The sequence below is a fragment of the Rhea pennata genome, chromosome 3, assembly GCF_028389875.1.
Source record: "Rhea pennata isolate bPtePen1 chromosome 3, bPtePen1.pri, whole genome shotgun sequence".
Lineage (NCBI taxonomy): Eukaryota > Metazoa > Chordata > Aves > Rheiformes > Rheidae > Rhea > Rhea pennata.
Genome location: NC_084665.1, coordinates 34,686,106 through 34,712,638, shown reverse-complemented (window position 1 = coordinate 34,712,638; position 26,533 = coordinate 34,686,106). Strand labels below are relative to the sequence as shown.

The 26,533-nt window shown below is 40.5% G+C and overlaps 1 protein-coding gene across 1 annotated transcript in view; it reads left to right on the top strand.

The window, feature by feature from the left end:
• GLP1R (glucagon like peptide 1 receptor) overlaps window positions 1-25,111 on the top strand; it is a 56,539-nt gene extending 31,428 nt beyond the window's left edge. The window contains exons 5-12 of the mRNA XM_062573611.1: window positions 231-384; window positions 1,927-2,086; window positions 10,695-10,755; window positions 15,024-15,093; window positions 15,773-15,861; window positions 19,715-19,853; window positions 20,798-20,839; window positions 24,944-25,111. Coding sequence (XP_062429595.1) covers window positions 231-384; window positions 1,927-2,086; window positions 10,695-10,755; window positions 15,024-15,093; window positions 15,773-15,861; window positions 19,715-19,853; window positions 20,798-20,839; window positions 24,944-25,111 — 883 coding nt within the window. The remainder of the gene's footprint in view (window positions 1-230; window positions 385-1,926; window positions 2,087-10,694; window positions 10,756-15,023; window positions 15,094-15,772; window positions 15,862-19,714; window positions 19,854-20,797; window positions 20,840-24,943) is intronic.
• The last annotated feature ends 1,422 nt before the right edge of the window (window positions 25,112-26,533 follow it).

Sequence of the window (26,533 nt, the reverse complement as noted above, 5' to 3'; positions counted from 1 at the left end):
TTATGTCTTCTGCAGTCCTGCAAGAGTTCATCTTTGGGGTGAAGTTTTAAATGTTTTTTCCTCGGTATTGATTTCTTCCTAGAAAAAGTAGGAACCATTCTCAAGTTACGAGATTCCCTCTGGTGTCTCCTGATTTCAGATTGAGCCCATCCTTCCTTCCCTCATTTGTATCTGTGATTTTGCAGCTTCTACACAGTCACTGGATGATGATTGACTCTTCCTTTCTACAGACATCTGCACTGCACCAGGAATTATATTCACCTGAACCTTTTCACCTCTTTTATCCTCCGTGCCATATCTGTCTTCATTAAGGACTCCGTGGTGAAATGGATGTACAGCACAGCTACACAAGAGCACCAGTGGGAAGGACTTATCTCCTTCCAGGTAGGGGCGGGCACTGAGGTGGCTCTCAGGATATTGGAGTCATCACTGTGATGTGTCTGCATGACAGCAGGTAATTTCATATTGCGCAGCGAGTATTGTCCAAAATACTGTTCTCCGTTCACAAGTTTTCCTTGAATCTTGTAGCATAACATATGCAGTTGTAGTAGTGCCTCCCTGGGCTTGCTGCAGGCAAGTAATTGATGCCATGGGACATTTCTCTGCCTGCAGAGAAGGGGTGTTACCCCTTCTGGTAGGAAGGAACGTGAAGAGTTGGATCTCTTTGGCCATGTCTGCTGAAAAGTCAGCTCTTCCAGTGGTGACAGCAGAGCGTTTGGTTCCTAAGCCAGCACCTCCTGTGATAGGAATGTGTTTTCGATATAATGATCAAATTATTTGGTCATTCTTGGAGACCTTTATGATCTGTTAATGATGGAAAAAGGGAAGCATCTGATTAAAATGCAAATTCAAATCATTTAGAAAAGCTTTGGAGGAACAGGCTAATTAAGTACTTGTAATCAAATAGAGAGGATATACAACTCTCTTATGAATATGAGGAAAACATGTTTTATGCCTAGTCCCTCTTCAGATTGGTTATACAAAATGTAATTGAATCTTCAAAGAAGATATAGCTGTTGTGATTCTAGAACTTGGGTTTGATGTTTGCTACTGAAATGCAGAATTGGGATCATAAAGAGTATTTCTTCTGATGGATGGTTAGTATCTGTCCTTTCCTGACACTCAGCTGAGGCTTAAGTACAAATACCACATGAGTGAATCCCATATGACAATTGATTTCTTCTCATTTGCAATATATTGATTGGCAGAAAATAATACTGTAATGCATACTTTAAAGGCAAGATTTGGAAGTGTTCACATTGGATTGTCAATCATTCTCTTCTTTCAAAAAGACTAAGCTTTGTGCTTTTGCATGTACTTTATCCAGTAATGGTTTCATCAGATCTGATGGATAAATTAATTAGGTAATTAAGTTTCATGTCTAACCAAAGCCCTGCAGACCACCTCTCTGTAATTTACCAGCCAAGAGAGTTTTTGCACTTAAATGTGATGCACTGGACAATATTGCTCTCTTATCAAAAGTCATTTGCTTTCAATAGTAGTCAACATTGTGGCATTAAATATTTGCTTTTTAATACAGAAATTCTCGATTGTAGAATATAATCTCTGGGGAGGTGAAAGTATTCGCTGAGTGCAATTGATACAGACACAGTCTTCCAGTTGCTCTTCTTTTCATCTTAATGTGCCATTTTTCAAATTAAAGCCCGGAGTTTATGGAGAAAGAATACAGAATACATTTAATTTTTACATTCTTTTCAAAGGAGGAATGTTGTTCAAAGCACCTCTCTGCTGTGGATAGCACCTGTTGCTGACCTCTGTCCTTTCAGTACGCAGGTGTGATGAATTCAGCAGATGTTTCTTTGAAGAGGGGAGTAACAGTAGGAGTGTGAACTGTGACTTTGGGGTTTGCCTCTTTCTTCTCAGCCCCTGTTGCATTCATGTGGGCTGTGATTTCTCCCGCCACAGGAATCACTCAGCTGCCGTTTGGTCTTCGTGATGATGCAGTATTGTGTGGCTGCAAACTACTACTGGCTGCTGGTGGAAGGCATGTACCTATACACACTGCTGGTACTTTCAGTCTTTTCTGAGCAGAGGATTTTTCGGCTTTACCTCTGCATTGGCTGGGGTAAGTTGCTCTTTCCTTATACGCTGCCTGTGGCTGAGGGCACCGGCGGGTGGTTTAACAGGAAAAATTGTCTGCAGCTGCTTGTGGAGCTGCCCACCCAAGTCCGGCCTCTCTCTGTTCCCGATCCCGGGTGATGCGGGCGCGCGCGAGGGCTGCGATGGTTTAACAACGCTTGCTTGAGCCGGGGCTGCCGCCTGCAGAAACGCTGGAGCTGTGATCCCTTTACTGTCCGGTTAGCCTGAAACTATCTCAGCGTTTAGGACTAATCTTAGTTTTGCTATGATCTCCTGAGAGTTTTTATTGCTTCCCCCCTCCCTGCTCTCCTCCTCTGTGGTGGAAATCAGGCAACTTTTGGAAAGCTGAAAGTAAATCCAAGTAAATACTACAAGTGCTTTCAGAGATACTAGTTTGAACATTTAAATTGTTTGACCATGTCCTCCTCTATCTATGAATTTGCCAACTGTGAATATTGTAGCAAATCAGTTTATTGGTGAAAAATATATATAAGTGGCCAGCTGAGAATTACTAACCAGTTCTACTGAACAGTGATATATGAAGAGTAAAGGCTTTCTGGCATATTGATGGAAATAAATAAATATGAGTAATAGCAGTTTTCTGCTGGAGAGTTTTACTTTAAAAGTTCTGTATCTTCCATTATTGTTTTATATAACGCATATAGCAAAGCACCAGCATCTTATATAACATTTGAACTAGGTATTTTTAATTATATTTTGTAAATAAAAGAATAAAAAGCTATCCTGAAGCACTGGAGCCATGAGAGGGAACAGAAAAGAAATTAGAACAAAAATTACATCCAGCTAAATCCTGAGGGTATTATGTGGTTTTATAAGAAATAAGGGATAGGATGGTTTTGATCTGAATCATTTCTAGTTACAGTTTGCCTCTTGCAAGAACAGAAGACAAGATCAGAAGACACTGTTTTGCTTTTTTTCTTCCTTAGCAATGGAAGTTTCACTACAGTATGTTTTAATTTCTGGATGGGTTTTTGAGCTTGTGGAAATGTCTGGTAGTGCCAGAACTTGGCACTGGATGGATGGGCTTCATCCAAACTTCCTAGAAAAGCTCTGCCAGTGCCATTCAATGCTTATCTGTATAATTTCTTACTATTCCAGCCATGGCTGCGTGTGCAAAACTTGCCAATGATTCTCTATCCTCAATGCAGAGGCATCTGATGTTTCAGTCCTGCAAAGCCCTCAGTGCTCCCAGTCTGGTTATACCAGATAACAGTTTGGTCTCTAACAACTTCTGGAAGGAGATTAATGCATTTTCCACTTTTTCTTGCTTCCTGTGATTCTACTTTCCCGAGGAGCTTGGGCCCCTGCTTGGGTCCCTTTCTGCTGTGAATGCTTTTGAGCAGACCGAGAGCCTCAGCATAACGCCTCAGTGTTTGTTTGAAAAACACGGGATATTCCTGTTCTAGCTGAGAGAGTACTGCCCTTGGAAAAAGGTTATAAGCTGTAAAGATACTGCTTTAGCAACAGAAAAGAGTTTATGTATTTGGAAAAAAATATGTTATTTTCTGTTATTATGTCGATCACATCAGTATCCACTATGGCTTTTCAGAAGTCCCCTGGATTCTGGATATGTAAGTGTCTTATAGAGTCAAGTAGCCAGCAAATTGCCTTTTGCCAGCAGTACAGTGTGCATTGCATGGGATGAACCTCCCCTATTTAAAGCTGAATCAGAAAATAAATCTCTCTTTAATTCTGTCAGAGCTGATGTGATACCCTGAACCTTCTTTGCTGTTAGTGAATTGTCCTCTTATACAGATTCATCTCTTAATTTGTTCATTACTCATTGCTTGCTGAATATTTATGTTTTAAAGTTTAGCATACGTGTTGTTTTCCAGCCTAGTGGGTGTTACTCATATCAGGTTGCTGTTTCTCTGAATTGTAACTGAACTTCGTGGTCACTCACAAACCATATAGTATTGTTTCTGCTCTCTGAGTAACTTCTGTAATCTCCCGTGTGAGCATGTGTTTGCATTCCTCCTCTCAAATGTACGTATGAATAAAGCTGTGTATTCTCTTCAAGGTCTTTGTTCGCCTGAGCACTTGCACATACTCTTCGTCACTATATTTGCCATGTGGTACTGTTTTTGCCGAACAGCAGGTCTTAGAACAAACGAGGCTGGAACACATTCGTTCCTCCAGCAACCTGAGCAAAGCTGTAACGTAAGGACCAGTTTTCAAATAGATCTCAATTCGTACGTCTCTCCGAGCTTTTAAACTGTGGCACAAAGTAGTGCTATATCTTATCGTAAACAGGGGGAAAAGTCTGTGTAATTCAGTAATTTTTAAGCAAAACAGCGACAAAGAAAATAATTTCCTTCTCCCATTTTCTATCTATTGTAATTGTTTTGTCTCAATCCGAAACATGGAAAGAGTGAACTTGCTTTTCAAGTAGAAACATGGAAAAAATACCTTATTTAGTCTGCATTTTCCTAGGAAGAGTGAAACAAACCTTAAGGGAGGAATTAATAGGTATTTCCCAAATATATTTTTGCTAAGTTACAGGGCTTTTTTTTTAACATTCCAGGTCAGTTCTTAATGTTACTATTATTAGACATCCCATTTAGTATCGGTTCAAATGAGTAATTGTTCTTTGCTGTTGAAATATTTTATAAGGGAAAAATCTGTTCATTTCATTTTATTTTTTGCAAATATTTCTAGTTCTGCAAAAGCTAGAAAAGTTATAAAAATTTTGATTGATATAAAGAAAATAATTCAATTTTACAGATTAGGAGTCATTTATATAGATGTCATGTATTTTGATAGGCCTCTATAAACATTCCTGATTAGTTGTGAGGTATCTGTTCAGACTGGGCTCATGCAATCTCATGCAACACTAGACTTTGAGATGGCAACCTTAAATTTTTCTTGTTTCATTTAAAGTGGCAAATGTCTTGTTTATGTCATCTTTTTCTTTGTAAAAGCAGATTTTCTTACATTTCTGTCAGCCCTGAGTTCTACATATTTTACTTCAAAAAAAAGGGGGGGGGGGAGGAGGTTAAAGGTTTGTAGCATTTTCAAAGGTGATAGGAGAATCATAGAATCAGTAAAGTTGGAAGGGACCTCTGGAGATCATCTAGTCCAACCCCCCTGCTCAAGCAGGGTCACCTAGAGCATGTTAGACAGGGTTGCATCCAGGCAGACCTTGAAGATCTCCAGAGAAGGAGACTCCACAGCCTCTCTGGGCAACCTGTGCCAGTGCTCCGTCACTCTCACAGGGAAGAAATTCCCCCTCACGTTCAGGCAGAACTTCCTGTGCTTCAATTTCTGCCTGTTGCCTCTCGTCCTGTCACATGGGACAACTGAAAAGAGTTTGTCCCTGTCCACCTGACACCCTCCCTTCAGGTACTTGTACACATTGATAAGATCCCCCCTCAGTCTGCTCTTCCCCAGGCTGAAGAGGCCCATGCGTTCCTCATAGGGCAGATGCTCCAGCCCTCTGATCATCTTTGTAGCCCTCTGCTGGACTCTCTCCAGTAGCTCCATGTCTCTCTTGTACCGGGGAGCCCAGAAGTGGACGCAGTACTCGAGATGAGGCCTCCCCAGGGCTGAGTAGGGGGCAGGATCACCTCCCTCGACCTGCTGGCAACACTCTTCCTAATGCAGCCCAGGATGCCATTGGCCTTCTTGGCCACAAGGGCACAAGAAAGAAAAGGAAACAGTGGCAAAATCAACACAGCACATTTTTGTAAAGTGTGTTAATAGGCTGATGCCCAAGCAGGTAGATGAGTTGTTCCTTTCAGCTTGGAGGTCAGCACAGCAGTAGCTAAACAGGATGTTCATTGAGATACCCTCATTATGACTCGCTTGGAAAAACAAAAAGTAAAAATCTGTTGCTATTATTGCTGCTACCCTGCACTTCCTTCTTCTAGCATAAAAGAGATCCTTGACCCCAGTTCTCATATTCTAGAGAGAATGGAAAAAGAGGAGGAGGGAAAGAGAGAACAACATAGCTAAAGGAGTGGAGAGGATTGCTATTTGTTTTGCTTGCTTCTCAGGATGTGTAAGGGCTGCCCTTAGTGCAGTTGCCCAATGCAACATGTAGTTTGCTTAGTCCAAGTCCAGATGAAGAGCCCCCAAACCTGACATTGGCTTATAGTGGCTGTGTTGGGCTGTAGAAAGTTGTCTCCTGAGAATAACAGATTTCACTGTAACCTGAGTCTCTGCATCCTTCAGAAAAGGATGGGGGAATGGTGAGACACCAGCAATGTCCCACAGTGACTGTGTGTGACATCCAAGCAGGAAGAATGAAGCGAGGAGGCAGTTTTAGCTCTGAAGACTAAGAAGAAAACGTTAATAAAAAGCCAAACATTTTCTGAGCTTCTATGGCGATTTTACACCCAGCTGCACTTACAGCAGGGAAACTGCCATAAAGAGTAAATAACTCCCCTCCTTCCAGCCCTTGCCAATCCAAACGCACTCTAAGGAAGAAAAAGATGAGGGAATGGAGCTATTAAAGGCAAGAAGCCAAGCTAAGATGTCGAAGTCTACATCCTGAGTGCGAGGAAGTTCTGACTGGATCAGAGCTAGCAAGAAACCTTCCTTCAGAAGCCCAGTATGAACTCAGTGTAGCAACTGGATGCGGTCATAGCACAAGCCATTTTTTGCCTGTTTTCAGATGAAAACTGTTTCATACAAGGACGTTAAAGTAGCTTCTGCGTCCAGAGTGAGCTTGGTAGGAAATGTATCAGTCAGGAGTTTCTCTTAATTCTCTTTGCTTTTCCGTTTTTCAAATTCAACTCTTTTATCCTTTTCCTTTTTTCAGAAAGGAGAAAAATGTTCTTTTTTTTTTCTCTGTTATCTTCCATACTTTTACCCTTGATACATCTAATCCTATTTATTTATAACTTGAGTTCCTCATCACGTACTTCTTGCATTCATACGTTAAACAGTTTATCAAGTCCATCTGTCCTGGATGGTTTCTGACAAAGACAAGGATCAGAGTTCTCCTGCCATCAGCGGTGGCCTTCTAGTTGGTGTGACTCCTTGTCTCGGAGGTTGTTTTCCACTTGGTGAGAAATCCAGTGATGTCAGGGTACATCTGAAATACCAGCTTATACATGCACTCACTAGCTTTTAAAATGCAGTATGCAGAGTGTGTCCTTATTTAAGAGTAGATCCGTGATCCTGAAGAGGCAACTTTGCTTCAAGAAGAATCATCATGAGTGGATGAGAGGACTCTCTCTTGCTCCTCATGCATCTTTCTTCCCTGAAATCACCTTTACATAAAATATGGTATGATGAAAAGCTAGCAATATACTATGATCTGTAAGAATCAAAAGCTGCTTGCAGGTCAGAGGGACCCGGGGGAAAAAAAAGTTGATGTGAAATAACACCACCTGGTGACATCTTTCATGGTTTCTGTTACTAGAATATCTCAGACACATTAAATGGAGAAACGAATTTCTACATGCTGCTCTGAACCTCATCCAGATATTGCAGCTTCCATTAACAGCTCCACTAGTTGCTCCCCTCTCTGCTCCTTAGGGGACAGTGGAACATCATGAAAAAGTCAACCAAGGGTAGGTTCCTGAGCAATGTTTCTGACATCTTTCCTTTGCTTACCTCAGCCTATTTTCATTCAGTCTAAAACTGCTGAGATTTTTTGATGTGGGTAATGGCTACTTTTTCCTACCTTTCTTTTTCTTTTTGCTATGCAGACACCTGGGCAGGTATAAAACAGGCAGGACAGAGTGAAAATAGGTAGGTTCTGCTGCTTAGTTATGCAGTGGGGTATTAAGATGTAAATTTGGCAGTTCTGTTATTTTCTTACCATCTTGTAATGTGTATAATTGTTGCAGCCTATTTTTCAGAAGCCCCATCCCCTGTCATTCCAAGTTGAACATCAATATGGCACAGGCCATTATAAACAGACCAGTGCGGTTTCTGGCTTTTCAACAGTGATGCAGTGCTGACAAAAGAAGGTGCAACTGTTTCCGTAATTCAAAGATGTCTTCGTAGCCCGTTCATCTGGAAAAAGACCAGTCTTATGGCTTTCTGTATTAGAAAAAGGGAAGCTGGAGTAAGCTTAGCTTGTAAGTTTTTAGAGGTGCATCTGAACTATCTGATACTCTTCGAATGGCAGCAGCAGGGGCAAGAGGTGTAGGACAGAAGCTTGAATGCACCAGTACAGCTGCATGTTGGGAGCACAGGGCTATGGTACTATGTCAAGTGTATTCATGAGTGATAGGTATCTGTAGAGTTTATTGAAAGAGCTCTGTATAGTTTGCTTCCACTGCCTGCTTCAGTTGGTAAGATTTTGCCTGAGTGAGTCTTGGAAAAAAACAGTGAAGCAACTAGAATGACATTTACTTTTGTGCCAGTTAATTCAGATTAATTAGGGATCAAGACTGTAAAATAATCTATACAGAGCCTCAGTGATTCTTGCAAGCTAAAATCATTGCACAGATGCTGCAGAATTGCTCTTTTGCTGTTGTGGATGTCTTCTACTGATTTGTGGTGGATTAGGAAAAATCACTGGTGCAGTTTCCTATTTAAATCCTGGACTAAGGCTTTGGAAAAATGGATACAATTCTGCCTGCTGATTGTGTGTCCCAGATGTTAGGTAGAGCCACTCATTTCTAGGACAAGCCTTCCTGAATCTGGTAGATATCAGATTGTATCTGTGCAGAATTGACGTTGATGTTCAAAGCTTACATGTATGTATTGCGTTGTGGATGTTAACGTGGAATATAATGTAGCTGAGGTATCGCAACACCAGGGGCCTGTATCATGAGTGGGACGGGAGGGAGCAGAGGATGTTGTAAAGTCAACATATTACCTATTAATTTGTATAATATTTGTGTATCAGTTGCAGTCTGAAAATCTTTGAGCAGCATGATGCAGTTCAATAACATCAGTCCCTGTCTATTGATGTCCTTTTAAATACACTATTAATAACAGATTCTCAATTCAAATGTCAAGTAATGCAATTAAATATGGAGAGATTTCTGATGCATTCAGAAGATGGAGATATTCACAAATCGTTTCTATTATCACTGTACATCCGTTCCCTCCACTGACACACAGCCTTTGTATTCTCAGTATATTCATGTCTTATCCTGCAGATTTCATATTAAGGTATCTTAATTCTCAGTAAAGTCAAGAAAGGAATAATTCAAAGTGTAATTATTTTCTGTGAATCGAAAGCTCATTTGTGTTTGGAAATGATTTGCAATGAGCCTCTTCTTAATCTTTAATGCCAGCGTCAAAGCAGCTCTGAGTTCTCAGTAACTTTACTCCCAAAATACTGTGTAATCTCAGCATCAGGTACATCCATGGAACATGAGTCAACCACTGCCCCAATAATCTCAGCTCATTTTCTTGTCTTTTCTATTGTTCTAATTATTGATATTGTTCTGAGATTTTGTTTCTTACAGGGTTTTTTTTTTCTCTTCTTTTTTAAATGATTAAAGCAAGTAACAGGTGATCTGATGGTGCAGAAAGAATATAGTACAACAAAATAGAAGAGTTTTACTGATAATGTCCACTGCAGATGATCCTTGAAGATTTTCAGACTGCAAGATGTCATTATTTTTCCTGTAGCTCCTGCTGTCAGGAACTGTGTATCTGCCCTGTGCAACGCTTAATAAGTTTTCAGTGTTGCGCACCGATATGCCTATGATTCCCCACCATAATTACTATTAAGAATGCAATAAAAAAGCACAGTAAATACTACCCTTCCCAAATAACCTAGTTGCAATGTCTGACACTGTTCAAGGAGGTATGCAGAGGAATTGCAGTTCATCTCAATCTATCCTTAGGCAGAAATTCCTCATCCTGCCTGTTGATACTCAGCCTGCTTTCATTGCTTTGTAGGGTTTTTTTGTTGTTTTTTCTTTTTGTTTTTGGTGTTCCCTGTATTCAGTATTGGTTGACAGATCCACTTTAAAATGACTTTTCAAGACCTAGGCATTTCATAAGCGAAAGAAATTGGGTTGAGAGCCTTGGAGGACGTAAATCAAGTAATGGCTGTACAAGCTTATTTGGCTTTTGTCGTCTCCCTTTCCCTTACACCCTAGAGAAACTGTGACCCACAGTAACACAGGTGTCCACAGGTAAGCGTAGGGCCAAGCCTCTTCTCGAGACCTGATGCATCTGCTGCAACCCCTCAAGTCCTCGCCAGCACCTCAACCCCAGCCCAGGGCTTCTTGGGGGAGGCCTGAGCACTTGCTGCCTCAGGGTGGGCCCATGGTGTAGGGTACGTGGGGCTGAGCATGCTGCAGCCTCGATGCCAATGGCACGGCAGGCTGGCAGACCTCCCAGAAAGTTAGTTTCTTTCCCTGCTCTGTATAGTTGTGCATGGAAGAGCTGGTATTTGCCAGTAACGGGGTGATGGTCTGTTGCTGTTCAGCATTCGTACCTGTTGGGAGCTAGGTGGAGGTCCAGGAAAAATGAGTTACACATGTTAATTATTTACAGTTAGTATCTTCCTGTCAGTGGTGGTGGGTAGGAGCTGCCACCCACCAGCTGCCACGAGCTAATGATGTTGCCCATCATCATGTGGGGGTTTGTCCTTCTTTCTGCTTTTCCCTCTCTCTTAATGTCAGTGTCTACCTTGTCTCCTTTCTTCCCAGGTGTGCCAATGCTGTTTGTTATCCTCTGGGGAATTGTCAAGTACCTTTATGAAGATGAGGGGTTGGTTTAGCTCTGATTTTCTAGCTATCTCATTTGTGCTGTGTGTGCACATTGGCAGGTCTCTGTTTGCTTCCTGTTTGGTGTGATTTGCTTTGGCAATGTGCTGAAACCTCATGTAACTGCTTGTGTTTTGTCTGAAGGTCTTGCATAACATTTCAGAAAGGAACATGTTTCTTTCTGGTTAGGATTTTCTGCATGTCTAAATGAATCTATCCTTCTGCAGGTCAAGGAAAGGTATGTTCTGTTTTTCTGCAGTTACAGTACCAACAGTAGAAGTCATCATATCCAATCAAGACAACTGCTGATGTTGTGCCTTTGGCAGGAGCCTTTACAGTTATGCTTCAGAGGAAGGCAAAACCCTCCCACAGTACTTTGCCTGCAATTTGCAGTCGTTAGCTTATGCCTTGCAGCAGAGACACGATTACTTATTCTTGGTTAAGCTTCCATTATTTAGATCTTCATAATATAAAATCACATTCTCTATCTGGCTGTGTTAGTTTTGCCCAGGCCAACTATACCCCACACAAAACCACTGCAAAACACAAAATACTTTTTGTCCACTTCTACCATAGTGGCTGTTTGGAGAAACTGGCATTATATGTGCTTCATATACCAAACAGCAGTACAGCCCTTTTGTTAAACTAGAAGGAGGAAAGTGGTTTCTCCTTACTGACAGTGATTGCCTGGAAATATTTGAGTAGCTTTCTTTGTGAGAAAATAAATAGCTTTATGCTATTTCCTTTTTATTCTAAATGCACAGCTTACTGGGTCTTCCTGTTACTCAGTTTCCAAACAACCCAGCGAGCACTTTTTTAGAGGAATTTTGTTTGGTTTTTGTTTATCTTTCCAAATGCAATCAGTGCTGGAGTGATTCTGCAGTGCAAAAACTCAGTTTAGTCAGAGCCACCTCTGGACTTTCCACGTGGTGTTCATGGGACAAGGTATTAAGAACTGGCTTTTTTTTAGTGCCTTTCATAACATTGAACCTGTTCCTTCAAGTTGCCTCTTCTGGCTAAAATAATGCTAGGATTTTTTGACTTTCCTCTTCAAGGTTAACTCTGTTTTATTCTGAAAAGATCATGGCTCTGCTGAGGTATTGCAAGTTTTGTTGAAATGACCAGGATAGGTAGAAAGAACGTGCAGTCTCTGAGCAGCTCATGTCCCATAGGCAGGTCTTGCCACTGAGGTAGAAAATGTATTCAAAGTGCCTCCTGCTGAGCCTCCTGCATTATGTAGTGCTCAGAGCTGATTTATGTTCTCAGTTAAGGAAAACTGTCACTCACTGCCTTGAGCAGACCTTAAAAGGGGCAATTTTGCACTTTATTGAATTTTCTAAATCTTGTATAAATATTTGTGAAATACAGTAATAAATAACCACGTGCAGCAGCCCCTCTGAAAGGCAAGATTTCTGCGCCTTGGGCTGGCATTTGTTGGAGCAGCGAGGGATATCTTTCATGCTGTTTGCCTTTGCGGCGCTGCTATGGATGTGCAGCAGGCTGTAAATTTCATTTGTGTCTCAACTACTTCCCTAGTTATGAGGAAAAACTGGAAGTGGATGTGGTCAGGGCTGAGAGTTCGAGGCAGTCCTGAGTACATAACCATTTGGAAAGAAGGACTGGAGCCTGCAAGACCTCCTACTTGCAGACTGGCTTCTTCTTTCCTTGTTAGAAATACTGCAACTGTGAACTCCTTTAGAAATCAGTTACTGTTTTTTTAAAAAATAGGCTATTAAAAAAGACTGTATGTAAATTATAAACAAAATTAAAGCAAGCTGAGTTTCGTAATTGTTAGACTATGCCTAAAGAGCTAATACTTAAACTTCTTTGTTTCTATCTGCAATTAATTATGGAAGAAAGACAGCCAACTTACGGTCTTTTAAAAAAATCGAGCCATTCAGCCATTTTGCCTCTTCAGGGCAAAAATTCAGCACTTTCTTATTTAGAAAAAGCTTAGAAGAATGGTAAGCAAAGGCAGAAACTTTCCAGTATCGTTTGTTTAGTTGGACCAGTTCCCCCTTCACAGTTTTGATGCTATTAGTTGCTAGGCGTCTTCTGAGTGATGCTCAGCAAACTGCAGGAATAGATCCCAGCGCAGTACATGTTGGTGTGTCTGTCAGTGTAGCAACCCCAGAAAGCACAAATGGACAAGAAACATGTACAAATCTATCAGTTTTATTTTCTGGACACTTTAATAGCTGTGTCACTTTAATTGGACTATAATGGTGTTTTTATTGCACGTATTTGTATAAATTTAAAAGTAGCTGAAACTGCTCGGTGCCACAGGAAACAAATTAGTGCACACAGAAATGTAGCAGAGTTAATGTAAAGGACCATTTCTCAGCTTCTGTCATTATCAGGAAATTTTAAAATTGTCTCTGCTTCCACTGCAGCTGCTCAGAAAATTAAAACTCCACTTCCAGCCATGCCTATTATCCTGCCTGTCTTGGGGGATTCAAATAAAATTAATTTTAAAGGCTACATGAAGCCAGTTCCCAGCCACGCGTACCAATTAAGTAGTTTGTCTGTTAGGCGGATTCCAAGTCAGGTGCACTGACCGCACGTGGCACGTATACCGTGTTTCACCAGTAGCTAAAATACAATTGAATGAAATCAGATAGCAGAGCAGCTGGTTAAAATCGTGTGGTTGTTATAGGCATTAAACTGAAGGTAAAAATGAAATCCTGAGGCCTTCTCAGGCTTCCAGTGTCTGCAAGGGAATGTGCAATTGGCACAACCAAGCTGTTTCACCTTGCTCTGTGGTATCTGTGTATGTGTGCACGCGTGCATGTTGTTGTGGCCTGAGCACCTAATTACACGCTGCAGTTTTGCTAGTTTCCATCAAGTTAACTGTCCCATTACAAGACAGGATTAAGGGTTTACTCTCAGCTCCTGTCACCCAAGCTGAAGTTCCATAGGCTTGCTAAGGAAATTTAAGGAAAATTGCATATATCTGTGTTTTGACTGATGAGAATTGAGAGGAGGGAGAAACCTGTTTTGTGAAGAAACCTCCTTTTTCTTAGTGCTGTTTCATAGTTTGTGTTTCACAGCCTGTGTAACACAGAAATTTACGGTATTTCACTGCTGGCTTTACTGATAACTTTTGCTTTTGAGTAATGCTGAAGAGAGTGGCAGGAGGCTAGCAAAGCTATTTCATGCAAACATTAGCAATGCTGTTGCTGCTATGCAGCATGGGTAGTTTTGAGATGCATCTCAGAATAGGGATTCCCAGACCAAAATACATTTATACAGCTGCTTCAAAGCGGTGTGTGAACATGGCCTGACAGCTGAGCTGTTGTGCATGTGTGTGGCCAGTCATATAGTTGGGAGCGACTGGCTGTGGCCAGACTGGGACCCAAAGGAAATAGGTTTAGAAACCCCCCAGTGTAGAGTTCACTTCAAACCAGTGATTCCAAACTATGGCTTTTGAGCATCATATTTCTTGTGAAAGTCCTCCAATGTTGCTTAAGGACACAGGAACTTAAAAAGCTAAAATTGAAGCTTACAGGGAGAATGGAGTATGAAATTGCCTGCAGCATGTTACTTGATGGGCAGAGGGCTCAGCTGACCAGTGTAAGTTGGGAGCTATTGCTCTAGTCTTTTGTTTTGCTTGCTACTAATTTTTGAAAAATTCCTTTAGGCCTGAAACCTATAGGTGCACTGAAGGAATTGGAGTTTGGTGCTTTAATTGCTTTATCCTGGTTGGAATTAGTAGGGGCTTATTGAAAATAGTGGCAAATAAAATAGGTGACTGAATCTAAATACAGACAGGAGAAAAGTGATGGTGGGTAATGTGGTAAGGAACTAACAAAGAGCTAAATAATAAGACTGCCTGACACAAGAGATGTAAGAGTAGTAAGTAGTAATGCAGAAAGAGTAGGACAGAAACCACCCAGGAAGGCCTGACCCAAGTGAATTCCCCTCTCAGCCAAATGGTGTGTTTGGGCCTTAGGTTTTAATGGAGTAAATCTTCACAGCTAACTGATGATAATTCATAGCAAAATGTGGAGAAGGGCTAGCTATTAGCAGGCAAGAAAGGCAGGCAAATAATTTCCAGTTGGGTTATGACAGCTGCAGTAGTACCAAGCATTCAGTGTTTCTAAGAATTGAGCAACTGCATCTGTTTCCATGTCAGCATGATGTGCTTTTCTGGTATCTACTTCTCAATATCGTTTTCCATCTGTGTTGCTTTGACATAACAAAAAACAAGGGGTTTTAGTAATGTATTGAAACTTTTTCTTCTTGTGTTCCACCTTTTTGCCATCTCCCTAGTTGCTGGACCAGAAACTATAATATGAATTATTGGTTGATCATCAGACTGCCTATTCTAATCGCCATTGGGGTGAGTACAGAGTTTGTGCCAGGAGCTGGCACATTTCTGTGAGAGCAGAACAGGATACAGCAGAAGGATCAGATGTGTAAGTGGCTGATGGGCACGTCCAAAGGCTGATGACCTCTGAGGGTACTGACATTTTCATTCAGGGATGCGATCTTACAAAACTAGACTGGTTTCTGCCACTGGAATTCCTGAATAGCATTTTGCTTGTTTAATTTAGCCACACGCTGGCATGCCACAGGAATCCAGTTAATTTCTCTACATGGGGAAAGCTGCAACAGGTAGCTACAGCACAGGGAGGCAGAAAATAGCATTCCAGAACTGAGCTACAGAAGAACAGCAAGTTGTGTGATATTGTGGAGAAATGCCGTGGTACACAGCCACAAAACTGTGGCAGTCACAGACCTCCAGTCAAGACAAATGGGACACTCCACAGCTATATTTAAACCTGTGTCTGGTTTGCTGGAGATGTAGGAAAGCTCCCCTACTTTTAGGGACCTGCTTGCATTTTCAGGAGCATACATTTCAGAGCACAATTCCTTAGCAAGAGTTTAATCCCATGGCAAATTCAGCAGCTGCAGAATAACAGTATGTGCAGGAACCTAGAAAAGCATACACAAAGCACAATTTTGAACACTTATTGTATTTCTTGATGAAGATGTAAAGCCTTCTTTCTTTTCTCCAGGTGAATTTCCTGATCTTCATCAGAGTTATATGCATCATCATCTCCAAGCTACAGGCAAATCTGATGTGCAAAACTGACATAAAATGCAGGTTTGTCATTCTGTGGTCTGATGCTTCTTTGTGCTTCTTGAAATGGAGGTAGACAAGGAGGTAAATGAAAAGAAAGGATTGACAAAAGTGGTTAAAAATCACAGGGACTGAGTAACGCACCGATGATGTCATACATACAAAATACATTTGTATGACTCCTTGGACAATCAGTCCCCAGAGAAGCCTCCTGGTGAAGCCAGGACAGAAGTTGTGTCTGCATTATAGATACATAGTTATAGATACATAGAAGACTTGATCTCTAAGTTCATCAGTTTACAATCTTCCATAATATTGGAAGAATATTCTTAAGCGGGTATTTTTAAATGCTTGTAGCATATGCAGATACTTAGGTAATTTGAAGAAATATATGCAAGGGAGAGAAATAATAGATGAAACTTCAGTGAAGATCAAGGTGGTGTCATTTTGAGCACTGCTCCTTGTTCTCCCCGCCAGTTGTTACAATGGGACAAACTTTTAATCTTGAATTTACTAAGAATTCATATAAAGCTTCAAGACAGGTATCAGAAGTGCTCAAATTTTTTTTTGCAGACCCTCTCTGGGTTCATTTTGTCATTTAATTGTCTTGCCAACATGTGGGTTGCATCTTTCATTTCTAGGTCTTGGAGAATTTTTCCTTATTGTAGTCCGAGAAATAATTTAGAGATGATAAGTTAGTTTTAAACTAACTTAGAAATATGGTGAATTAAGCTGTGTGGAGCTACATGCTGTGGTAGCTAGACTGCTACTGGTAGTTGACTTAGCAGTTCAAAATTGTGTATTTCCATGTCGCTACCTTCTAAGCTGTGTATCTTGATGCTTTCTCATCGGAATATAGAGCTGACTTTTATGTTACCTACCTTCCTTACTTCATGTGAAGTTATGGAAAACATAACAAGTGTTTGGAGCTTGAAGTTGAGGAAGGGACATGGGAATCCTTTTAGAGTGCTGTAGGCTTTGCTTTCATCCATGCTGTTGTTTTCAATATATGACCTTCATTTGCCAGTCTTAATGTTTTGGGTTTTGTGTTTTTCCAGTTCAGTTGTCTCCCTTTTCACTTAGGACTACTTAAAAGTCTGACTGCAAAGTTACCCTGTCAAGGGAGAAAGCCCTTACTCTGACAGCTTCTGCAAACGGTGGAAAGGTTTGATACAACTGAACCATCTGTCAGTGATACTCTGATTTTCTTCATGTTGCATGTTCAAGAATCTGCTGTGTAAGCAAAGAGGCTTTATTAAGAAAGGACTTACCTAGCAACAGAGCCTTCTTCACTGATGGAGAATAAAGTCTTGGTGGTTTTCCCTGAGGTTGGTGGTTATAGCCAGTAGCTTTGGGGGATTCTGCCTTTACGCAGAGTTCAGTAGATTGGTGCCAAAACCAGCGGCCAGAGACATCTGTGAAATAAGTCATCAGAACTTTTTTTGCCCCTTTTATTTCTGCTCCAATAGATTGGGAATATATTTTGTGGGGATGGAAGATACTACTGCTACTTTGGAATGTGTTATTTTAAACAAGAATCAGTCTAGGTATGGTACCCTAGAAAGTCACTGGCTTAGATAGATGCAGTGATGAAAGCAGAAAAATGTTTTCTTGCTCTCAGGCCAATTTTTATTCCTCCTCCCTCCCACTGCCTGTTCAGCTGATGAAGAGAGTGAGCTCACTGTTCAGTATGGCAGCAAATCCCTTTTCTCTGTGGAAGGATTGGAGTTGTGGAGAAACTTCTCACCATGCTTGGGGGAAAAGTTTACTTCAAGCAGGTCTTAATTGCCCAGTCTTTTCATAGGACTTCTCATGGCTTCCTGTTTAAGGCAGAGCTCTCTAGGTATCTGATATAGACCCACTAGTGTTCCAGTGAAAACTAGGAGATTGCTGTACACCTCTACAATTCCCTTTCTTTACCCAACTGGTGTCTTCAGAGCCAATTCAGTCTCAGCTTCTTCCTTACCTCTATTTCAGGCAAGTGGTGGTGGAGAATCACTATGACAAGGCTTACTGGTAAGCTGCTCTTTTAAACAATCTCCCTATTCACTCAATGGAATGACCTGCAGTGGTTCACTAGGGATTTGAATCTCTGCTTACCTATGTTTGTAAACTGCTTAATTTAGATAGCTGCTCAGATCCACCATCCCTCAGTCCTTATGTGCCCAGAACATTGGCAGGCTGGTGTGTGGGCTGACAGAAACCTTAAGAAGCTGATACAAGGCAAATGCAAAGCCTTTGCACTTGAGGTAGAATAACTGCATGCTGCAGTACAGGCTGGGCACTGTCTGGATAGAAAGCAGCTTTGCAGATAAAGATCTAGGTGTCCTAATGAGGAATAGATTGAATGTGATTAACCAGTGTGCTCTTAAGGCAGTCTAGGCTGTGACTGTTCCCCTCTATTCAGCATCTGTAAGGCTACATCTGGTGTCCAGTTTGAGGCTTCTCAGCACAAGGAAGAGATTGCCTCCTCTCCTGTTTCAGTTTTTCACCAAGATAGTTCAGTCTGGACTAAATGACATACAAGGAGATGTTGAGAACTAGGTTTATTCAGCCTACAAAACAGAAAATTAAGAGAGGACCTAATTGCAGTCTTCAGCTACCTAACAGTGGTTATAGAGAAGATGGAGCTAGATTCTTCTCCAAGGCACACAACTAAAAGACAAGGGGCAGCTGTCAGTTTGTAGCAAGCAGTTGGATGTAAGGTTGGGGAAAGATTCACAATTAGAGTGGACTGACAGTAGAATGAGGCTCAGAGAGGCTGTGCAATCTCTGACCTTCAAGATGTTCAAAACCTGACTGGACACAACCCTGAACAACCCGCTCTTAACTTTGAAGTTAGCCCTGCTGAGAGCAAGAGTTGGACTACAGACCTCCAGAAGACCCTGCCAACCAGAATGAATCTATGATTCAGAATAGCAGCCAACAGCCCTAGGGCAATGAAGATTTACTATGCACACAGCTTTACTATGCACACAGCTTTACTGATCTAGTGATTTTGTTTCTACTCTGCTGGAACAGCCATTATAGATCCTTGTGAGGCATTGGCAGTGCTAACAGATTTTATGGCACAGCCTCGTAAGCTCCCATGTGAGGCTCAGGCATCTTTCATTATCTTGTTAAATGGCTTAGCATGTATGTCTATCAAAAGAGAGATAAGGACCATTCTTACCAATGTTTCCTGTACTTGTAACCCTGATCATGGCTCTCCTACAGGAGAAAAACGTTTTACTTCTGTTTGTTTTTTCCTTTGCTAGCTGTGCCTTTGAACTTGCCTTTTCAAAATGTCTTAGCAAGGGGAGGAGTACTTCCTATTCCTTCCCACATTCTGGTGTGGTAAATCTTCAAAGCATTGTAACTAACTGTAACTGCAAAACACTGTAAAAGCACTTAAACCATCTTAGAGTGATGACTCCTTGATTTAAAAGATTCCAGTCACGGATAGATTATTTCTTTAAGGCCATCAACAAGGTAGGTTTTGATCATCATTCCCATTTACAGGTGGAGAATTGATACAAAGAAGACATCACAGATGATACAAGCATATTATGCGCTCCTGCGTTTGGAAGATTTTCCAGGTTAAATACAGCCCGAAACTGACTATAGAGCAGTAGTCAGAGCAGCACTCAGAGCAGCAAGTGGTCTGCAGTAAATTCGCAGGGGCAGTAAAAACATGCTGAAACCTACTCAGATTTTTTTAAATCTAGATCTCTGGAGGAGGATCCTGAGATGAAGGGATGGGGTGACTTACCAAAGTTCACAATGTGTCAGAAGCAGAATGCTGAAACAGCAACTCCCTGAGATCAGTTGGGATCAGCAGTGATCTATTCAATAGATCATGCTACTTCATGGCATTGTGTTGTCTTTATGATTTTAGGCTGGCCAGATCTACACTGACTCTGATCCCACTGCTGGGGACCCATGAGGTCATCTTTGCCTTTATTACTGATGAGCATGCCAGAGGGATGCTGCGCTTTGTGAAGCTTTTTACTGAACTCTCCTTTGCTTCTTTCCAGGTAGTGATTGCATTGTGCACGTTTAGCCAGGATGTTCTGTAATTGCTGTTTGAGGACCTTTTCTCTCTGTTGTTCATTGCATGTTCCTTTTTCTTTATATTTCTCAATTTCGCCGTGAACATGGCAGCATTATGATTGTGGGAGGGAAGTATGAGGACTAATTTTTGGTAGCCACTTTAGATGTTGATGTTGTGTGTTCTTATTCCCGATGCCTTAAATTTCCCACAATAAACTGGTCTTCCTATCCCTGTATTAATTTCTGTTTCCTATGGGATATCTTGAGGCAATAATGAAATTGTCTGCGATTTCCTGTAACTGTGCAATGTCATTGCTGAAAGCAAGTTTTGTGCTTTCTGTAGTGTTTTTGATACTTTTCTGAAAATCATGCTGTGAGAGGTAGCTGTCCACAACTATAACTGCATGTGAAGAAAATGTTGGTTTACTGTGATTTTTATTTAGGTGTTGCCTTAGATATGGCCATTTCAGAAGAATGTCCTTGTCTAAGGAAATCATTATCCTTCTAGTTTCCCTTTTCACTCGCTCATTCCCTGTTTATCAAGGATAGAGTTGTATTTGAACTTATTGTGAATTTTTCTTATAGAAAGTATTTATAATTAGAAAACAGATCAGATTTGCTAAGGAATTGTTAGAAAACATTGGCAGAGGTTGAAGAAAAAGTAACTTCTTTTTATTAAGATCATGTGCTTTGAGACAGAGTTTAGTCTAACTTCACTTCCACCATCAGGGCTGGTAAGTCCTGTTCACTGTTCGCTTTTGTAGCTGGTGGGACCATAGACTTGTTCCCTCTTTCATCCTGCTTTTCTCTCACCATGGGACAGGCTGATGTGAAATGAGACAGGCTCAGCCCTTTGCAGGTTTGCTTAGCTGAGTGGGGGAACTGTTCTCCTCTGCTGACTGCTGTTCTGCTGTTTTCTTGATTTCAGGGGCTGATGGTTGCAATTCTCTACTGTTTCATCAATAATGAGGTAAGAGAGACACTGGGAGTTGTGCCAATTGGCCTTATCAGCATCCACTATAGAAAAAAGGAAATTGAAAATAGTCTTAAACTGTTAAATTTTTCCAGTATAGGACAATTTAAGGGTTTTTTGTTTGTTTGTTTGTTTCCTTACAGACTCTCCTCTGTACAACCAGACAGGGTAACTCCTCACATAAAGACTGAGGGAAGGAACCCAAGCAGCATAATTTAGGGACAGTATTTGTAGACATCAAGCAATTTTCCTGCTCATGTTTGTATAGCTTTTAGTGCTGGAGCTTTCCGTGTATTGAGAATTACAACTGCTCTTCTTAATCTGTCTCACAGCTTGTGAAGTTAGTGTCCTCTCAGCTAATGTCTGTACACAGTCTGGTTTAGCTGTGGCCCAGCTGCTTGAAGGCATCATAAGTCCCCTTATAAAAATGGAGCATGGAGCTGGGTACGAGTACTATCTTCTGTGGCTTGTGCTGAACTCTGGCCCTGTTAGGGATAGAATATTGTTCTGTTTTAATTTTGCAGGAGCCACTCGTGTTACCTTTTAAGTATCATTACCCGTTGATTGAGTAGCCAGGTTTGCAATGGAAGCAAAGACTGCTAAGCTGGCAACACATTATTAAGTGTAATACACATCACTGTACTTTACACTCATGCTAAATCTACTTATCTCTACAGTAATTTGGAATTATCTGTTTAGAGATGGGCCTCATCAAGGAATTGGAATTGACAGAAAAATGTTCTAGTTTTGTAGTTTTGGCTAGGCTGAATTCAATGCATAGGTAGCAGGCATCCAAATTGAGCCCTGTAGGAGACCATTCACTTCTATAGCTTGTGCATAAGATTTTGTTAAAGTGAATGTGTTAATTGTACTGCTTATGAAAGTCAGGGGCGGGTAACAGCAGGCTTTGCTCAAGAATGAATGAGAGAATACTTGTGTAAATTTGTTGTATAGCTTTACAGGTATGCTTTAATACTGAGTTGCAGCACTCTCTGCTTCTGCATCATATATTTCTTTTGATTCACTTTGGTCTTCGCTCACGCATTCTCCGAGCTGTTGCAGCCAACTCTCTTACCAGTAGAGCCTAACGATCTCCTCTGTATGATGCAAGGGCGGAGGCAAGTTACATTGTAGAGCAAGGTTCAATAGGAACCTGACATGGGTAAGCTTGTTTCATTGCGGGGAACCTACTGTGAGGTAGTATGCTTAAAGCTGTAAGGGATCCTTCAAGTCTTTTGTTGCTTGTTCTCTTGTCTTTGTAAAATTTCTAAAAGCTAAGAGTAATGTGTTCAGCTTGATGGAAAACTGACAGACAATCTAGGCTGAATGCTTTTGTTTGTTTCCGTTCTTTTTAAGAGAAGGGATTTTGTCAAACCCAGTTATCAGGATCTGTTAAAAAAAAAAAAAAAAAAAAAGCATTTGATTAGGCCCAGTCTTTTCTATTTCTCTTCTAAACTATATAGGAAATTCATTCTTTTCAAACAGCTTTTCATCTTTCAGACTAACTGTGGCTGAGGCCTATCCTTATATTTTTATATAACATATATCTGTATTTTTATTTTTGTCTGTGGCGCACTGACTTAACCATATAGCATAAATGTTTTTTGCAAGTCTGTGCCAGTTCACAAGCAAGAATTAAGTTAGCAGTTATATTAATACCCCTTTGTAGAATCTACTTGTGGAAGAACATTAAAATAATTCTGGTCATAATTTCATCTGAAAGAATTCTGGATTTTCTCCAGTATTGCTCTGAAGCAAACTGCAGAGCCTCATCAGATTGCCTGTTATCACCAATGTTCCTTGAAAAATGAGCAGGCTTAATACAATTTTTCTGCAATTACTCTTGCTTTCTATGATAAATATTCTAACCAGAGAAATTTTGCTGCCTTCTACCACAATAAGCTGATTCAGCTTCCATTTTCCATAGTCTTGCTGTCTTACTTTCTTCCTCATGGAATGGAAGTACATGCCAGTCTTGTCCACCTTTAAAGAATCTGTCCTGACTTCAGTTACTTTTTTAATTACTATCTAATCTTCCTTTTTTACTTTTAATTGAGTGCTTTTTTAATTACTGTCCAATCTTCCCTTTTTTCTTTTGAGTGTTCTTTATGCATACCATCCACCGAGCTTCTCTACCAGCTCCATTCTATGTCATTTCAGGTCTCGTTTCTTTTTACTGTGTTTCATTGATAGCCCTTGCAAAAGTTTAACTTCTTTGTAAACAGATTTCAGACTTATTGTCGCAGTCTCATCATCCTTGCCCATCTACTGCATTTGATTCAATCAGCAGGTCTCTTTGAGTAATCTTTTCCTCCTTTAACTTGCATGACTAATTTTTTCAGGTTCTCCTAGCTCTTCCTTTGCTCTTTCAAAATATCCTTCACAAGAATTTTCATTCACCCCCTTTCTTATGGGATTTGAGAATTCTGCTCTTGCTTCCCTCCTCCTCTAGTTTATTGCAGGGGCATCTCATCCATACACAGAACGTCCTAGGCTAATTATTATGCTGAAAGATCTGTAGATCTACCTCTCTGCTCAAGAGCTGCCTTCTTATTTACAGAATAAATCTTACTCTATCCCCTCCTTTCAGGGCTGCCTCCTGAATTCATTATTTGAAAATGGTCAAATAGAAAAAAAAAAGATAAACAGTAGCTGGGTCCCTGGAAAGTTTTTACCGAGTATGAAGTTTTCAGCAGCCGTGGTGCCTATGCAGGAACTGCAATTGGTCTGTTTGGCTGGCTTGATGGTCAGTACCAGAGCCCTCAAAGAAAACAAAAAGGAGCTCTCCAAAGCAGACTTACTTGAGGCCTACTGTGAACTTACTTCCAAGCTGAAGTACATGCCATAATGATTGGAATTGATTACTGTAGTTGCACTGCTGCCCTTTTTAAGTAAAGTAAAAAAGGTTCAATTTTATGTCCTCTGCCTTATGTGTTAAAAGCTAATGGAGATTCTTATTTTAGGCAAGTGGCAAGAACTTTGCCTGTGGAACAGGAAGATCTAAATTGTTATTGCTGCTGTCAAAAACCCTTCACAAACTTCCAAATGGGTAACAGAGGTTGCAATATTTAACCCAGAAGCTGTGACTAGATGAGCATGTTTTATACCTTAAAAACAATGATATTTGGAAAGATACTGTAATTATTGTTTAAAGAGAAAAATGCACAGAAAGAAGACTACTTCATGAAAAATGAGAAGTGTAAGCATTGTCTTTTCTACGAAATTGGAACAATAGAAGGGCAGGAGTGGAGTGCAGGCTTTTTTTGACATCCTGAATTTCTGCATCTGGTATTGTGATCTGCTGACATGCTTTGTTATGATAAAGAACTGATTTATCAAAGTGATGGACATGCCTGCCAAGCCGTATTGTCATAGTCACCTTACAGCTGGTGTGATACCGCTTGGGAAGACATCTGCTTTTTTTACAAATAAATTGCTTTTATCTTTTTACTTGCTATATTTTTCAGCACCCTATTTAGGAACTTGAAATTCTGTACTGGTTGTATCCTTTAATGCATACAAACTTTGAAAATGTTAGATTGTTTGTTTGTGTTTCAATTCTGAATAAATCTTTATTTTGCATGGAATTAAAAAAGATTATTTTTGTTCCTTGAATATTTACTAAGACACAATACTGTTTAAATAAAATCAGAAATTAAAACAGAACTTCAAAAATTCCCCTGGTGATAGTATTAAGCAGTAAGCCAGTCTTTTTAGGCATTTAATTGTTGATGAAATGCAAAAATCAACTTATTTTTTTGACTGTATGCAGATAAGGCATAAATTCAGTATTGCAGTAGAATACCATTTGAAATAAAATAACGAAGGTAAGATTTTTCAGGTGTTCTGTAGCATAATAGAGCTTTATTTCTACAAGTAAAAGTAAATGCTGTCATTATTTTAAAAATGGAATACCCTACAATGGACTAAAGAAAAGTAAATAATTTGAAACAATAATATTCCAGGCTTAAAGCATTGGCAGCTTTTGTAAGTAGTGTAAGTAGTGATGTGTTTTTTTTCTTGCCCTTTTCTAAAAGAATCATTTCAAGATCTGATTATTTCTACATTTTTTCCTTTTGTTTCCTTCTTTCCTTGTGTTAGGTTCAGATGGAGTTTCGGAAAAGCTGGGAGCGCTGGAGATTGGAACATTTATATGTCCAGAGGGACAGCAGTATGAAACCACTGAAGTGTCCAGCCAACAGCATCAGTAGTGGAGGCACGGTAGGCAGTAGTGTCTACGCTGCCACTTGTCAGGCCACATTCAGCTAAGATTTCTACAAGTGAATCAGATTGTGAAAAATGAACTGCACAATATACCTGAAAACCCTTAAATACCCAAGGAGTGGCACAAGTAAGCCATCTCCAGCAAGAAATTTAGGCATATGCTACTCGTTGCCTGCAGGCTGTTGGACAAAGGTTTCTAGGGAAAGCAATTTGCTAATCAAATGAACACATCTGAGGGAAAATTGATCATGTCTAAAGTCAGTTAACAGAGTTTCTTCCCATCTGTACACAAGGCCTCCAGGTGTCCAAAACTTAAGCCTAGCATTGATCCAGTCTGAAACCACAGGGTCAATGGCTTATTTCTGCGAGTAGGCGAGCTGAGTGATTGACTGATTAAATTACAAATATACAGAATATGATTATTGGCAAAAAGTACATTTAGGCTTTTAAGAGCACAGGGCAAGGTGCTATCACCAGTTTTATTAAAAAAAATAACTTATCAGAACACAACATGTGTTTTAGGAAAGAATCAGTTTTTTAGTAAGAGCTTCCCAAAGTTATAGTACACTTACCTGTTTTCTGGGTGGGTGAAGAACAGCATCCTGAAGATCTGCAACTGCAGTGGGTAGCATGGTGCACATTCCTGAGTGCTTTTTTTAAGCTTAATTTGAGGGAAAAACCCATCAAAATTAGTGTCTAATAGGCCCCTCTTCTGTTATTAATAGGTGCATGTCATCTCTTGTCGACCTTGATGGAAGTATTCCCTTCATGCCCAGACCTTTAGGTATTACATTGTACTCTTCAGCTCCAGTTGGCCCACAGGTGTTAACAGGGACAAGATATTGACCTGTGCTTCAAAACAATTGTCTTTCAAAGCTACACTCTGCTTCTTGTGGATGCAAGCATGCAGAAGCTAGCTTGTGGCTGCAATGTCTCTTACCACACTTCATCGACTTGGAAAAGATAGCATTAAGTGCTTCACAGTGTGTGCTCACTTTTGTTTCTTCTCTAGCCTGGCCTGTTTTCTCCAGGCATGAGATACCTGCAAGATGGTTTACTCATGGTTGCAGGACTGAAGATGTGTACCAGGTGAGTTTAATGGTACCGTTTCAACACAGAGGACAATTTGCCAGCTCCCAGCCCCTTGGGGCAAAGCTGCCTTCCCCCTTCTCAGCTGGTGATCAGATGGACTTAAAAATAAAAGGGGGGGGTGCCCATCCTTGCCCCACCCCCTTTAAGTTTAGCATAGTGGGTCTTTAAAAAAATACACACAAAACAAACAAACAAAAAAAAATCCAAAGATGGCAAGAGTTCTTGCAGTCAATGCATCTAAACTGTTTAACTACTGCTGATGGCTACAAGAGTTAATGTTGGGGGGGAAAAAAACCTCAGAGGTACAAGAGGGGCTTGGAACATTGCCTCACTTACTACAAAGCTGTACACATCTTTATCCAGTTTAGTCATTCA